The following is a 16,146-nucleotide window of genomic DNA, read 5'->3' on the forward strand; positions in this document are numbered from 1 at the left end:
AAGTGCTAGAACTCTTGACCCAAGAGAATCATGAGAGAAATTTAACTGGAAGGACAACAGTACTTCTAAGTGGTCTATCATCACGTACTCCTAAATAAAGATGAGCAATAATGGTGACCTTGCCAGTGATGCCCACATCATGAGAAACAAATTAAAATGTTTCTCCTCCTGCTCTATTATTTCGTTTGATATTTAATTTTCCCATTTGTCCTTTCCTCTCGTTCTGAGTCTGAAAACATTTTTTTGAACTTTCCCCAGTTCTACTGAAATATCACTGACTCTCTCCACAGATGCTGCCCGACTTGATGAGCATTTTGACCACTTCACTTTAGGCTAAATTATATACCATGCTTGGTAAAGTTGTTGCAAATTATAGAGTCTTGGTTAAAAATATCATATTTTAACAGATCATAGAACTTGAGATTTCCATTTAGCATCCCAATTGTTCTGTAGAGTTAATTGAGAACTTTGATATGAGGTTGTACTGAAGTATGAATTTTTGTTCGGTTTAAATTCTTAGTGGGCAGATCTAGCTACAATTCCTATTAATTCACCACTAAATATGATTCATCAGTCTCCTTCAGTACACATTCCAAAATGTAAATGAAACCATTTTGCTATCATCCTAATTATCAATTTCAAGTTCCTCACTGCTATTTAGTCCCTCCTGTAGAAAATTTAAAATGCGTCACTTCAGTCAAAGAGACATTAAATCTAATTTATATTTTGTGTCAATATTTGAAATGAATAAACCTTTTCTTTCCCCACAGTTGTATGAATGTGTTTCACTTCAACATTTAAAAAATCTAAATCAACTTTATGAACATATAAATTAGGCGTAGGCCACTTGACCGTTCGAGGCAACATCATTTAGAGAGATTATAACTGTTCAGATTATAACCTCATTTTTGTCTATCCACAGTACCCTTTCACCTCCCTGCTGATCAAGAATCTATCTCTGCATTAAAAGTATTCAAAGATTCCAAAGATGCATAGCCCTCAGTCAAGAAAAAACCCTCAGTCAAGAAAAAACCCTCATCTGTCTTAAGTTGCAATCATTTATTTCCAAACAGTGAGCCCTAGTTCTCGATTCTCGCACAAGAGGAAACCTCATCCAGACCCCTTAGGGTCTTGTTTCAATCAAGTCATCTCTCACTTTTCCCAATTCCATGGATACAAGCCTAGCCTGTTCAACTTTTCATCACAAGACAACCCACTCATTCAGTTGCAAGTCTATAAGCCTTCTCTGAACAGCTTTCAATGGCATATCATGTACAGTACCAATAATGTACACAGAACTCCAGAAGTGGTCTAGCCAGTGCCTTGTATAACTGAAGCATCATCTTCCTACTTCTGTATTCAATTCCCCTCACAATAAGCAACATTCTAACAGCTTCCCTAATTATTTGCCAAATCTGCATTCTATCTTTCCGTGAATTATGCACAAGGACACCAGGATCCCTCTGCATCTCCGAGCTCTTCAATCTCTCACTACCAAATTTTGCATTTGCCCACATTATACTCCACTTGCCAGATCTTTGCTCCCTCATCCAACCTATCCCTTTGTAGTCCTCTTCACATCTTACTTTCCTAGCCATCTTTATGTTACCAGAAACATTAGTGACTGTGTCTTTGGCATCTTCATCCAAGTCACATATATAAATTGGAAGAATAAATATTGAGGCCCCAGCACCAATTCATTAAAAAAACAATGCTATCATAGCTTATAACTGTTGACCAAGAGATAAAAAGGGAAACTTAAATACCACTGGTCAAGTACTTTAAAAAAAAATCACTTTGACTTGACATGAAAACTCCTATAAAGCTCCACATTTGCATAATACTATCCACAACACCAACCTACATTCAACAGCATTCCATAGGCATAATGATAATATCGTGGGAGGAATTCTCCAACAATGGACTGAAGGGTTATACATTTGCTGTAACCTTCACTCATGCAGACTCAGAATATAACAATACATTAAGAACAAACTGTTCTCCTCTGGATTTGTGCAAAGATGATTCTGCATCCGAAGCACGGATTAATGTTTAGACAGTAATCTGGCCAGTCCCTTTTAAAGCACTTCAGATATTCCTTGTGGGGAAAATCACTTCAACAGGCTGAGGTCAGATGCAGGCTAAGTGTTTCCCCAGGTTGGTCGCTGTTTGGTTCCTCTGCTAATTTCTTGAAAGGTTAAAGTGCATTGCGAAATATTTTTCATCTTTTTCTAAACAGGAATACTGTGCAGCTCTGATATTAGTTTATATTATAAAATGACATCTGGGGTGAATATGAACTCTCAAGATATTTGTAGATTCTGTAGATATATACAAAGGTGTAGACTAAATGGATCTTCAACTGCAAATTGTCATTAATAACCCTGATACCATTATTTGTTCCTCTAGCAGAGTACACTGCCAGTCCAATGTCTTGGGTGAGCAGCACTGATCACTGCTGCTTACCCAAGACATTGTAATTTATAGAATATCATAGCTAATGTGTTTTAAAAAGTACCCAGAAGTCAGCATTACGCTCTTAGTTTACCCCCTCTGAACCCTTCCATTAGATCTTGAGCTGCCTGGTTATATTATTCTGTACACAATAGCAGTTTCTCCACTGTAATTTGTGAAACAAAAATAGTTCAACCTCACATGATACCCAGCCATTCTGGTCAACTAACCACCCCAAATACACAAAATCAATAGTTTATTTTTTATTCTCCTAGTTCATATTTCAGATTTCCTTTACACAAAGTAAGAATGAAACTTCCTCCTATCCTCAAATAGTTACCATAGGAATAGATTCTAGTGTCAACAGCTGCAACATTACACTCTTCCTGACATCCAAGATGTAGACTATATGGTAAATCAACAAAGCAGAAAACTGCATTGAATAGCAGAAGTTTCATTCACACTGCCTATGAAGTGACTGATCATTGTGTCTTACTGATCATCTACTGTCTGACCGATGTCTACTTTAAAACATTTACACAATTGGGAGAACCAGATAAGAAAAGAAAGGCAATTGATGGCTAAGATGCAACATCAACAATTAGCACTTATAGACTGCCTCTAACATAGTGAAACATCAAGACTTTTCACAGCAGTATTGAACAAAAACTGGTCAAAATATGCATCAAGATACATTCAAGAACATTAGGATAGATTAGAGGTTAGTAATTCTTCACTGACAATAAGTGATGCTGTTACTGCAAACATTGCCTATTGTTCTGAATATCACTCAAGACTTGCACTGTGTCAGCCTCATCAAAGACAAGGGCGACGTTTGACTCTGTGGCGTCTTATGTTTAGCCAGGAGATGATTTTGCTTGAAACTGTTGCCTGCTGATCCTCAAGGACTACAGTTGAGTCCTGTCCTTAACCACTTGCACAAGATTCTTGGTCTAGCACAGGTCCACTGAAGGTTGCTTTTCAGGATAGCTCTGAAGCATTTGCACAGACGACTCCTTTTCTCTACCTTGCCTTTCATGTCCACAAGATCTGATTCTGGAGTCAATGGCTTCATCGAACCTGCATTTCAACATCTCTTCAGTGCCAGTTGAATCTGTATACTCAAGCAGCTCAGTGTTATTCATTTTGTCCTGCCACCGAATGCCTATTACTGAGCAGGGGAATTCATGCAAAACTGCTCTAATTGTTTACGATGAATTGAGTCAATGCTAGAAGTAGCATTTTAAAACAAAACACTGGCCAAGATGCAGAGGTATTTAGGAACAGAATTCCAGAACTCAGAGCCAAACAGCTGAAAGCAGAGCAGCTAATGCTGGGCCATTTAAATCAGGAGAATGCAAAATAGCTAAAATCTAGGCGGCTTATACATTTAGAAAAAATTGTGATGTGGAAGCTGGGTGGCCATGAAAAAACTAAAGAAGAATGAAGATTTTAAAACTGAGTCTTTGGAGGAGCGGAAGGCACAACTTTAATACACTGATCAGGTGGTCAAAAACAAGAAGCAAATGAAATTCAATCAGGGAAGTGTGAGGCAATGTATTTGGGAAAGACATAGAAATGGTAGGATATTAAACATTGGGGTGGTATGGGGGTTCTTCGAATGTTCAGACTGCTAAAACATAATGGGTACAGACAGTGGTTATGGAAGCATATTCGATGTTTCCCCTTTGTGAACAAGGCTGGGGTGGTGAATTAAGCTAGAATTGTATAAAAATCTAGTTGGGAAAAACTAGAGCACCATTTAAATAGAATAGATACTCAGAAATAAAATAGTAGACTACTCAGCCCCTCAAGCCTTCTCTGCCGTTCACTATCTATCTAAATACCACATTCTGGCCCTCTCCCATATCCGCTGATGCCTTTTGCATCTGGAGATTTACCATTTCCTCCTCAAAAGTATTCAGCAATGGCTTCTGCAGCCTTCTGTGGTAGCAAATTCTATAAGTTTATCACCTGAGTAAAGAAATTTCTCATCTCAGCCATCTTGCTCTTTGACCTGAGACAGTGGCTCCTTGTTCTCCCCCAAATCCAGCCTATTCCTATCAAAAGTTTCAATTAGATTTCCTACCTCTTTTAAATTGTTGCAAATACGAGCCTAGTCAACTTAATCCCTCCTCCTACAGAAATCCTGCCATCCCAAGAATCAGTTTGATTTTAAGTATACTCCATCTTAGGTCAAGAGACCAAAACTGCACACAGTACTGCAGGTATGGTCTCATCAAGACCTTGTATAAATATAGCAAGACATCCTTGTTCCTATAGTCAAAGCATCTTACTGTGTGAAGGCCAGCTTACCATTTGCTTCAAAACTGCTTGCTATCCCTGAACATTTGCTTTCAGTGACTGAAGTATTCAGGAAACCCAGTCTCTCTGTACATCAACAGTCCCTGATCTATCACCACTGAAATATATGCCACCTTAGTTTCCTCTCAAAATGAATAATTTGACATTTATCCAGTGATACTGCAGCTGCCATGGTTTTGCCCATTCGCTCATCCTGTGTAAGTTGCCTTGAAACCTCTTCAGATCCTCCTCACAATTCATAATCCCACACAGTTTAGTGCGGTTAGTGAACTCTGGAATATTACATTTAGTCCCCTTATTCAAATTATTGACATACATCTTGAAAAGCTGAGGCCTAAACACTGCAGTAGTTCACTAGTTACTGCCTTGCACCCTGAGAGACCAATTTACTTCCACTCTGCATTTCCTATTTATCACCCAATTTTCAATTCTACCAATATCATGCACTTTAATTTTGCACACTAGTCAAACAGCCCAACTCCTATGAAGATGTAATGAGACTTTGTTATTCACCATTACTTATTTGTCACCTGCAGCAGGATCCTTTGGGTAACCGAGGTCGTTTCCAACCTCTGCTCTACATCAAAGTTAGGAGAGTGTCAGTCAATTTTCTTGCCCCACATCTTGCCTAATTTGTTATACTTTACGATTACCCTGGCCGAGACCAACTGAAGTCAACATAATTAGTTGTAGGTTTTAGAACAAAAAACATGTTCAGCTAATATTACCCTGAAATCTGTATTATAACTACTACACAAAATATCTGAATCATTCACCTAATGCCTCATTGATTATGCAGCACCTCACACCACTGAACTTTTAGCAAATGGGTGATTGCATGCAAGCAGGTAACCACACAAGGCAGAGAAAAATCTTGAAATCATTTCTAACCACTGCTCTATGCAGCAGTGCCATTTGGGGTTGAATTAGATGGAGTTACTTTTCCACCTGGAAGGAGCAAGCAACAAAAACATTCCCACACATTTTGCAACATTCCAAGAAAAGGAATTTTGTCGATCCATCACTGTGGTTGACAGATGGCTGATGGTCGAGAATTCTCCTTCCACATTGCAGCACAGATTTCAGAGTACAGACATCCACATAGGTAACTGCTGCTGTGTATATTTATCTCTGCACATTGGGCCCATCTTGTATTTTGATCAGGCTTACAGCCATTGATCTTTCCAAGGAGGAGGTCTGCATGGCCACTAAGCTGGCTGAGTGCCCACTTCAGGCCAAAACCACAACTTAAAGAAAAACTTGCATTTAAACATTGCCTAACACTAACAGAATGAAATTCAACAAGGCAGCTCATGTGAATAAAATAAACTCCAACAAACAACTATGTGACAATAAGCAGATCACCTACAGTAATGATAAGGATGGAAGGACAGGACAACCAACAGAACTCTTCAAAACACTGTAGTATCTTATGTCTATTTGAAGACCAGTAGTCCCCATCTGACTGGAGCACTCCCTCAGTATTGCACTTAAGTAGTAGCTGCCATTAACCAAAGCTTAATCGCATCTTAGTTCCTCCCACAACATGGAAAGCTCACTGAAATATTTCCATCTGAATCACAACGCTTCTATCAGCATCATCCCTCCTGCAGTGGAAAGGCTGCAACATAAAATATAATATTTTACAACTCTCGCATACTCAAACAAAAATTCCCATTTAATTACATCTTCAGTTTGGTTGTGCAGATCACGGAAGTGATAGTATCCAGTGTGCTTTGCTTTTAGTTCGGAGAATTAATGTTGGTTGTCAGAATACTAAGTATTTCTCTTCAAGGAATTTGTGGAGAATGGTTAAGGTGCAGGGAAAGATGGAAGTATTGGACATAGAGACCTGTCAACAAATTAGTCAATGGTTACCAATAAGGTACGTGAAAATGGGTGGGTGAGAGTGAAGCTGTCTTAAAGGGAAAAAGTAATAAATATATTCGAAGTAGAAGGCAGTATTTTTTTTAAAGTTTCAATACTGATACAAAAAGCAGCTTTAGCCTATATCTACAGAATACAAAATGGAAGCACATTTCACTTTTCCAAATCTTCCCACCTTGAGCACACATTTAGCAGAAAAAAGTTTTAATCTCCATTTTAACCCAATTGAATGGCACAATCAAATCACTTTGCAGAGTGAATGCATAGAGTACCTGCTAAAGAAAGCGATTTATTGAGAAATTAGCCTGAAAGCATGTACCACCAGACTCAAGGACAGCTTCTATCCTGCTGTTAAAACTACTGAATGGACCTCTTGTATGATAAGATGGTCTCTTGGCCTCAATCTACCTTGTCGTAGCCTTGCACCTTATCGTTTGCCCTCTCTGCATTTTCTCTGCAACGGTTAACACTATACTCTGCATTCAGTTATTGCTTTTCCTTTGTACTACCTCAATGTACTGATGTAATGAAATGATCTGTATGGCTGGCATGCATAACTAAGTTTTTTCACTGTATTTTGGTGCATGTGACAATAATAAACCAAATTCCCAATTTTACAATTCCAATGGGTTCATGGTGAAACTAAATTCAACTGCCAGCAACCAATTAGATTAAAATTTGAGATTATCTATTTGAATAAACTGCCACACAAAAGAAATGAATTATATAATTTCATGAGAAATACAAAAATGCTTCAATGCAATCCAAACAAAATGTGTTGTGGTTCACCTCCAGTTGACCTTATCTGAGAGCTTTGATCCTTCAGAACGTCTACATACTCTCCACTTACTGGACAATGAGATAATTGTGCACTTATGCCAGTTCTCTTTAATATTTCATAAGACTTTCTTTTTGTTAAACATGCCAAATGTAAAAGTTGCTTATCATGACATCAGTTTTGCAACTCTGCGATATCAACACCACCATCACCTCTAGAACATTACATGAACTTTGAGGGGCTCTTTACAGTAAATCACAACGGACTGCAGAAGCAGTGCTTCAAAGTGATCAAAAAAACATGCAAAAATCACAGCTTCTATTCACTCTCACAGTAACATTGGAGATCCAAAATGTTACAGCAGTAGAGCAGGCTGTTTGGCCCATCTTGCCCGAACTGGCACTTTGAAAGCCCTAACCAATTAATCTCACTCTTTCATGGAAAGAGAAACTGTCAACATTTCCAGCCTGCGACCCTTTGTCAGAACTGGGAAAGAGAAAGATGCAAGTTAGTTTTCAGTAGGAGAGAAGGTGACAGAGACAAAGGGAACGTGTGAGATAGGGAGAGTCAAAATGACAATGGCAGCAGTTACCAGCGCATTAAGCTTCTTGGTCTATGTAATGTTCAACTATAAGTAGATAAAAGATTAGAATAATTCTAGGAACTAAACTAATTTTTTGCAAGTCCTTCTTGCTCTTCTGTTAGGATGACTTCATCATCCACACCAATATTTTAATGCATCTTCCATTTCCCTTAAGGAGTTCCCTCCACTGTAGTTGACAGAGCTTTCAACGATGCCCGTTCCATTTTTCACTCGTGCTCTCATTGTTTCCTCTCTGCCAGAACCACAGTAGGTTTCCTAATATCTTCATCTCTCACTCCATTAGCCTCAACATTCAAAGGATCATCCTGCACCACATCCAAAAGGACACTTCCACCAAACACTCCTTCCTCTCAGCATTTAAGGGAAATTCCCTCTACAATACTTTGGTCAATCACAAGCAACACGCACCACCACCATTCCTGTGGTCCCCTCACCCCTTCTCTTTGCCCTTCCTCCACCCCCATGACCGGCCCATCTATTCCCCATCTTCCCTTTATTCCATGGTCCACTGTCCTCTCCTACCAGATTCCTTCTTCAGCCCACTGCCTCTTCTACCTATCACCTCCCAGCTTCTTGCATCTACCAGGTGAAACAGTGACTTCCATGTACTTCTTTCAAATCAAATACAGAATATTTGATCCAGAAGATTAAGGCACATGGGGTCTATGGAAACTTGGTAGATTGGATTCTAAATTAGCTTGGCCAGAGAAGACAGAGTGTAGCGGTGGAGAGGTGTTATTCTGACTGGTAGTCTGTAGCCAGTGGTGTTCGACAAGGATCAGTGTTGGGGCCTTTGTTGTTTGTCATTTACATATGATATGGATGAAAATATAGGCGGGCTAATTTGTAAGTTTGCAGGAAAATTGGCAGGGTTGTGGATAGTGAGGTTGTAAAAGATTCAGTAGAATATAGACCAGATGCACATGTGGGCAGAGAAATGGCAGAGTTTAATCTGGATGTGTATGAGATATTGCACTTTGGAGGTCAAATGTAAGGGGAAAGTATACAGTAACTGACAGAACCCTTAGGAGAATTGAAGTACAGAGGGATTTTGGGGTGCAAATCCATAAGTCCCCTGAAGGTAGCAACACAAGTAGATAGTGTGGTAAAGGCGGCATTTGGCATGCTTGTCTTCATCATTTGGGGTGTTGAGTATAAAAGTCGGGAAGTCATGTTGTAGCTGTATAAAACTTTGGTTAGATCACATTTAGAGTAATGTGTGCAGTTCTGGTCGCCACATTACAGGAAGGACGTGGAGGCTTTGGAGAGGGTGCAGAAGAAATTCACCAGGATGTTGCCTGGATTAGAGAGCACTAATTATAAGGAGAGGTTGGACAAACTTGGGTTGTTTTCTGTGGAGCATTGGAGGCTAAGGGGCAACCTGATAGATTCAAAGATAGGGTAGATGGTCAGGTTCCTTTTCCCAGGCCAGAAATGTCAAATACTAGAGGGTATGGCTTTAAGGTGAGAGGGGGAAGTTTAGGGGAGATTTACGAGGCAAGTTTTTTTTTTAAAAGCAGAGTGGTAGGTGCTGCCAGGGGGGAGTGGTGGAAGCAGATATGATAGCAACATTTAGGCAAACACGTAACTGGCAGGGAATGGACCACATGCAGACAGGCGGGATTAATTTGGATTAGCATCCTGGCCGGCACTGACACAATGGGCTGAAGGGCCTGTTCCTGTACTGTTCCATGCCCCATGTTCCATACCCAAGGATATCTATTTCTCTCCACAGTTGCTACTTGACTGGGGCATTTTCAGTGCTTTCTCTTGTGATTTTCTAACTGAATTACACAAAATCCACTGACCTTTCAAATAAAAAATATAAATTGAGCAGTCAATTTCAAAATCAAATAGCTATTATTTGAGGAAGATCACATGCATTGCTTGGATAGATTTGCCCACCTAATTAGAGAATTCCCAAAAGCAATGGTGATATTAAGAGACTGCAGTGGTGGGCAGATGAAATGAGATGGCATAAAAGTACACAGAAAACACCTTGGTTCTTGCAGAATTGACCCTATTATCTGGGAAGGCACAAACAGCAATGGGTAACAAGTCTGCCAAGTCAGTTTCAATGAAATTCAGAATGAGGTTGTGAGATTTGTCCACTAGGTGCTGGAATGCAAGGCAACTCATGTACTGCCTAATCTGGATTGCAGTAGGATAACCATGATATAAAAGTACTTTCAGAGTTGCTGTATTTTTCCATCAGTGCAGTTTCAACTAAGCCACATTCACTAATTTGGCAGGAGGTTTCTTCGATTTGTCGATTTCATTGTTCAACTGGAATGGCTTCACCATATCAGACTGAAATGCCGTGGGACCTGTCCACCAAGTGCTGGGATATTAAATTACCTTTCATTCCCCTTCTTTCTTACATAACTAGCAACATATACTGCAAGTGCGACTATCTGCCTGCTCTTCAGGGTATTTGGAGAAACAGCTCCAATACTTTAATAATAGCTGTATACATTTTTCTTTCTCATTAATACAGATCTTGGTTCTCCAATATATTCTGGAAGCTTCATGTGCATTCACTTCAATTTCTTCCAACAGACTTTTTACCTATTAGACAGCCCTAACCAAAGTGTCAATTTTGAAAGCAGGAGCCTAATAATCACATCTAAACAGAAACCAAATATCAAGCAGAAATTTCAGTTCAAAAACCTATTTGGAAAAAGGGACATTGTTCCTTCATCAAGTAACCAGACAGCAACCAAATGTGATCACAAATAATCTTTCAAGACAGGACATTATTTCTAGTAATTTTAAAATTTTCACTCTCAGAACATATTCAAGAAACAGACACAAGGGCCTTTGTTAAATTGTTCCATTGTTGTCACAACCTTATTGCCTCTGAAATAAAGCTAAAAGAAAGCTACACAAAAGCAACTCAATTCAAACTTACAGGGCTTCGTAGATCAGCAGATAGGACCAGCCTTCCTTCAACGTGATCCTTAAACCTGCGCCGTGCTTCCTCTATCGTTGGTAGGTGTCCAGCTTTTCCCAACTTTCCCAGGACCAAGCCTCTCAAGAGTGCATCTAAGTGACCTGGGACACATTCAACAAAACAGACACTCAATATTACCTTAAATTCAAACTGAAATACCACAGATAATGTATAATGCATACCAAGGAAGTGCGACAGAAATGCAGTATTTATGTGGGAGAGGGGCAAATTGAAGAATTCAATTTTTTTAATATTTATTTTTCAGATGTCTGCCATCTGACAAGGCAGCATTTTACGCTCATGTCTAGTTATCCACATAGTGTGGGATTACAGTCCCTTATTTCCTAAACTGGCCAGACATGAAGCTTTTTTCCTCAAGTATAGTAAAACAGTTGACTTTTTAATAAGGTTTTCTAGTATTTGTCCTCAAATTACTGAATTGATTGAATTCAAATTCACTACATGGCAAGCTGAAGTCTGAATTCATGTTGTTTCCTGTGTAGTACAGTGATTACCAGGTTACCAGTGCACAATCTTTCTACAGAACCCTGAAATAATATATTTATTATGAACAGTCAGCTGTCTTTGGAAGAGTTGCTAAGTTTGAGTTATAGAAGACAAAACCATTAAAGCACAGGCAAACATTAAAGAATACAATAGTGACACATCTGTTAAGAATTGAAAGACAAAATATTTGGACCTCATCATTCCTAGGCATCTTTAATGTCTAATCGTAGACAGTTCCAGGAATATCACTTGTAACATCTCCTTTATGAAAGCTTGGGGAATACTCTAAGATACTCTTCACCCTCAACACAAGGGTTTCTTTGAATCAAATACCACCATTTTGACACAGTTCGATTTATATCGAGAACAAGTGATTGGATACAAGTCTAATAGATTTAGCATTTTATTGATAGAGATATTTCCTGGAAAATTGCAATGCTTAGGTAGCAAGTTGCTTTTCATGTTAAATGAAAAAATTAGGGAAATTGCTCACAGAACTGTAAAACTACTTGCCCAAGATTCAGAAGATGGGTAAAGCTTGTACTTGCTAACAATAACTGCTAATCAGTTTAAAAGTTCTTTCCTTCTTAAGCACTCCCTCAGGATTGAGGATGATTTGATGCCAGTTTGGTTTTGTGGGTTTTGAGGTGGCTAACAAGGCTGTGATCCCTTTCTCATCACTGGTCAATGGAGGAGCATTCGATATGGTGTTGAAAACAGAGTCCATGCATTGGGAGCACACAGAAACAGTGTCCTTGGTGGAAGGACTGCACTACCACAAAAAATACCCACTCATGTATCCCACCAGGTACCACCTTCCCCATCTATGGGAGACACTGTGGTTGCTAATACTGGCCTCAAACACCAGAATATGAACCTAGGCACAGAAGCACAATATTCAGTCCTGCACCACTCCCATCATACATTTGAATTATGGCTGATCTGTTTCACGCCTTCACTTAGTCAACTTCAGATCCAAATCGCACAACTGCCACTTTTCTAATCCGAAAGTACAACCCGCAGATAGGGTTTTGGAAAATTTATAACTCATGCAAACTATATTTTCATCTGGAGTGGAAGCCCAATTATATCACTTTATGTTCCTCTGGTATTTGGTCTTCCTCCTCAAGTAAATGGAAGCAAAGTATATGCAGTTAAATCGATTATGTTATTATTGTAGTCGGGCCTGCACTGTCATTAACGAACCCATCAAACTACTCTTTTTCATTACAGATGCTCAATCAGCAAGCCCATGGTTGATGCTGGCACAATATATGCAATAGAGTCAAATAATTACTTCCCTAAGGGTCAGGTAATTAATAACAGGGGAATGGATATTTATATCATCTCAGAACTTACAGAGAAGGAAATTTTTGATGACAGTACAAGTTTCTTTCATAATGCCACATAACCTTTAGGTCAATGTATAAAATATAAACAAAGTCGCAAGCCAACATCACACCACAGAGCTATGTCCATCATCCCAGTCAGAAAAGTTCTACTATCCTATCTAAATGAATAACCTTCCAGTTTAGCATATCCACCCCCAATCCCACAAGGAACCTTTCTCCTTAATTACACAGAAGTTACATACAAGGCACATCTTTAGTGAATAAAATGGAAATTTTCACCATCTCAAAGGATTTTTCCTTCGCCAAAGTAATTTTTAGCCAGAGATTGCATGTAGCAGCCTCGATTATGGTGGCAGTTGAACAAAAGGTGCACTTGGTTTGTGACAAGGACAAATTCCTCTGCATGTTCCTCTCTTCAGTTCTCTTTGTAATTGTTCATCCACCCCCTAATCAGATGCTGCCATCAGCAGCTAAAACATTCAAAAGCTATAATCTTAACCTTTTCCTAGTACAGCAAGTCTTTGACTTGTAGAATCACACTCCAGAAATATCATTACCCTGCATTATGTGATCAATAACTGCACACTTTATTTTCCTAACCCATCATGTGCCAGCCAGAAAGGTTGTGCAATTAGACCATCTACACCCAGTTCCAACATAGCAGGCAACAAGATCTTTAAAAAAAAAATCATGAAAGACTACTTTTTCCTCTCCCTTCAGCCTAAACAAGCAGCTCATTCAATATTATATAATCCAACTCAACTATGATCTGAAAGTTAAAACCAATTCAAGACTGTAAATTGATGGGACATGTTATTCGTTATTTATATAAATGAAATGGATGCAAATACACAAGGCTTGATCAGTAACTTTGCAGATGACACAAAATTAGGTGTTGTTGATAGTGAAGAAGGTTATCGTAGACTACAGGGGGATCTTGATCAGTTAGGGAAGTGGGTCAAGGAATGGCAAATGGATTTCAATAAAGTGTGAGGTGATGCATTTTGGAAAGTCAAACTAGCGTAGGACTTATTCTATGAATGGTAGGGCACTAGGGAGTGTAATGGAACAGAGGGACCTAGGAGTACAAGTGCATAGTTCATTGAAAGCGGCGTCACAGGTAGACAGGGTGGTGAAAAAGGCTTTTTGCATGCTGGCCTTTGTCAGTCAGGGAACTGAGTATAGGAGTTCCAGTTGTACAAGTCGTTTGTGAGGCCGTACTTGGAGTAATGTGTACAGTTTTAGTGAAACGTGGTTAGGAAAGACGTGGTTAAACTGGAAAGCATGCTTAAAAGATTTATGAGGATGTCACCAGGACTAGAGGGCCTGAGTTATAGGGAGAGGTTGGCCAGGCTAGGTCTTTATTCCTTGGATCATAGGAGAATAAGAGGCGACCTTATAGAAGCATTTAAAATTATGAGAGGCATAGATAAGGTTGATGGTATCAGTCTTTTCCCCAGGGTAGGGGAGTCCAAAACTAGGGAGCATAGGTTTAAGGTGAGAGGGGAAGATTTAAAAGGGACCTGAGGGGCAACTTTTTCCCCCACACAAAAGGTGAGGAGTATATGGAATGGGCTGCCAGAGGAACTGGTTGAGGCAGGTACAATAGTATCATTTAAGCACTTGGATAGGTACAAGGAGGGGCGAGGCTTATGGGATATGGGCCAAATGCAGGAAATTGGGACTCTGAGTGGGCACCATGGTTGGCATGGACTGGTTGGGCCAAAGGGCCTGTATTGTGCTATATTGCTTAGTGACTATGACACGTTTCATATTCTTTTTAAGTTGGATACAATTTGAACAAGATAAAAAGCATCAAGGAGAAGGGTAGTTATTTTAAGTGGAGATGATTTTTAAAACTTTAAAAGCATACCCTCGCCGTGTTTAGGATCCCAGCCAAGCTTCAACCCAATGTGTGAGAACAAGTCAACAATAAATTCTTGCATTTCTTCATGGAAGTCTGTATGGGATAATAAAGTAGAAAGTGTCCCCAGATTGCTGCTTATATCGCTCCACACTGTGTAATTTGGCTCATTCACAAAAGCTTCCATGACTTTCAAAACTTCCACTGTGCTGACAATGCCAGCTCGAGCCTGGAAAATACACAACAAGACAACTCATCAACACAGACGTTAAATTACTGTAACAGGTGTCAGAGGTCTGGACGATTGATCTAGTGACACAAGTTTCAATCACATCATAGCAACTAGGGAATTTAAATTCAAGTCATTATATAATTCTGAAATTACTAAATAGTATCATGAAATTAGCAGGCTTTTGCAAAAACACATCCAATCCTCTAACGTCTTTCAGGAATCTGCCATACTTACCTGATCTAGCATACATGTCTCCATTTACCAACTGGTTGATTCTTGGATATTTCAATTTAGGAGCAAATAGAGATGGAATAAACAGGCACCCACACTTCACCTTACAGGCAATTAAATATTGAGCAGAATTACTACTGCAACAACATTACCAGTGGAGTAAAACTCGCCAATGGACTAATCATGTTCCCTTATCATGGGTGAATGCTTGGCACATTCTCTTTCACAATAATAGAAATACCGTTCAGGCTAATCAGAAAACAATGTCACTAATGATCCCACATGCCAAAGTGACCACCAGAATAAGCAGGTGCTTATGCAAGTTATCCTACTTGGATTTGACCAGCAATATATAAAACACAAGTGTAGTTGTTTAAATTGAGTCAAAAGTCAGCAACACCAATTAGAGACTGCTGAGAGAAAAAAAAACAGTTGCAACAGGGAAAGAGCTGGGGAATGGATCTGACCAGGTTGTTCTTGTGGAAGGCTGGTATGGCCTCAATGAGTCAAATGGTCTCCATTTGCAATAATTCCTTTTGATAATTAGCAAAATTAATATGATCAAATTGGTTTTATTTACTAATATTTAAGCTTTTTATCCATACAGTCAAAGGTGGTTCTACAGCACTTCCAACATAGAAGAGCTGCTTAAGAAGCTGGCCAAAGACATTTTGATGCATTAGCATCACTGCCTCAGATGGTTGGTTAAGACCCAAGCAATGCATTCACAGTAGTTAAAAACTTTGACCTTCATTTCAGAAAATGCCAAATAGGCAAGATAAATATGTTCACTCCAAAACCCACTGGGTAATCAGAAAATGCTGTGTTAGAAGACAATGATGAGACTCAGAATTGATTGAGACAATCAATTGTTATTCCAGACAATTCCTGTCTGAGATGCAAACCAGAAATTCTGGATGCTACCACAGCAAAATCTGCATTCCCTACAATGGTCACTA

At 39.2% G+C, this 16,146-nt stretch overlaps 1 protein-coding gene across 1 annotated transcript in view; it reads right to left on the bottom strand.

Annotated features, from left to right (window-relative positions):
* npepps (aminopeptidase puromycin sensitive) overlaps positions 1-16,146 on the bottom strand; it is a 176,966-nt gene that overhangs the window by 23,354 nt on the left and 137,466 nt on the right. The window contains exons 17-18 of the mRNA XM_052038902.1: positions 14,734-14,953; positions 10,960-11,102 (exon numbers count right to left, since the gene is read on the bottom strand). Of these exons, the coding sequence (XP_051894862.1) occupies positions 10,960-11,102; positions 14,734-14,953 (363 nt within the window). The remainder of the gene's footprint in view (positions 1-10,959; positions 11,103-14,733; positions 14,954-16,146) is intronic.

The sequence above is a fragment of the Pristis pectinata genome, chromosome 25 (genome assembly GCF_009764475.1).
Source record: "Pristis pectinata isolate sPriPec2 chromosome 25, sPriPec2.1.pri, whole genome shotgun sequence".
In the NCBI taxonomy this organism is placed as follows: domain Eukaryota; kingdom Metazoa; phylum Chordata; class Chondrichthyes; order Rhinopristiformes; family Pristidae; genus Pristis; species Pristis pectinata.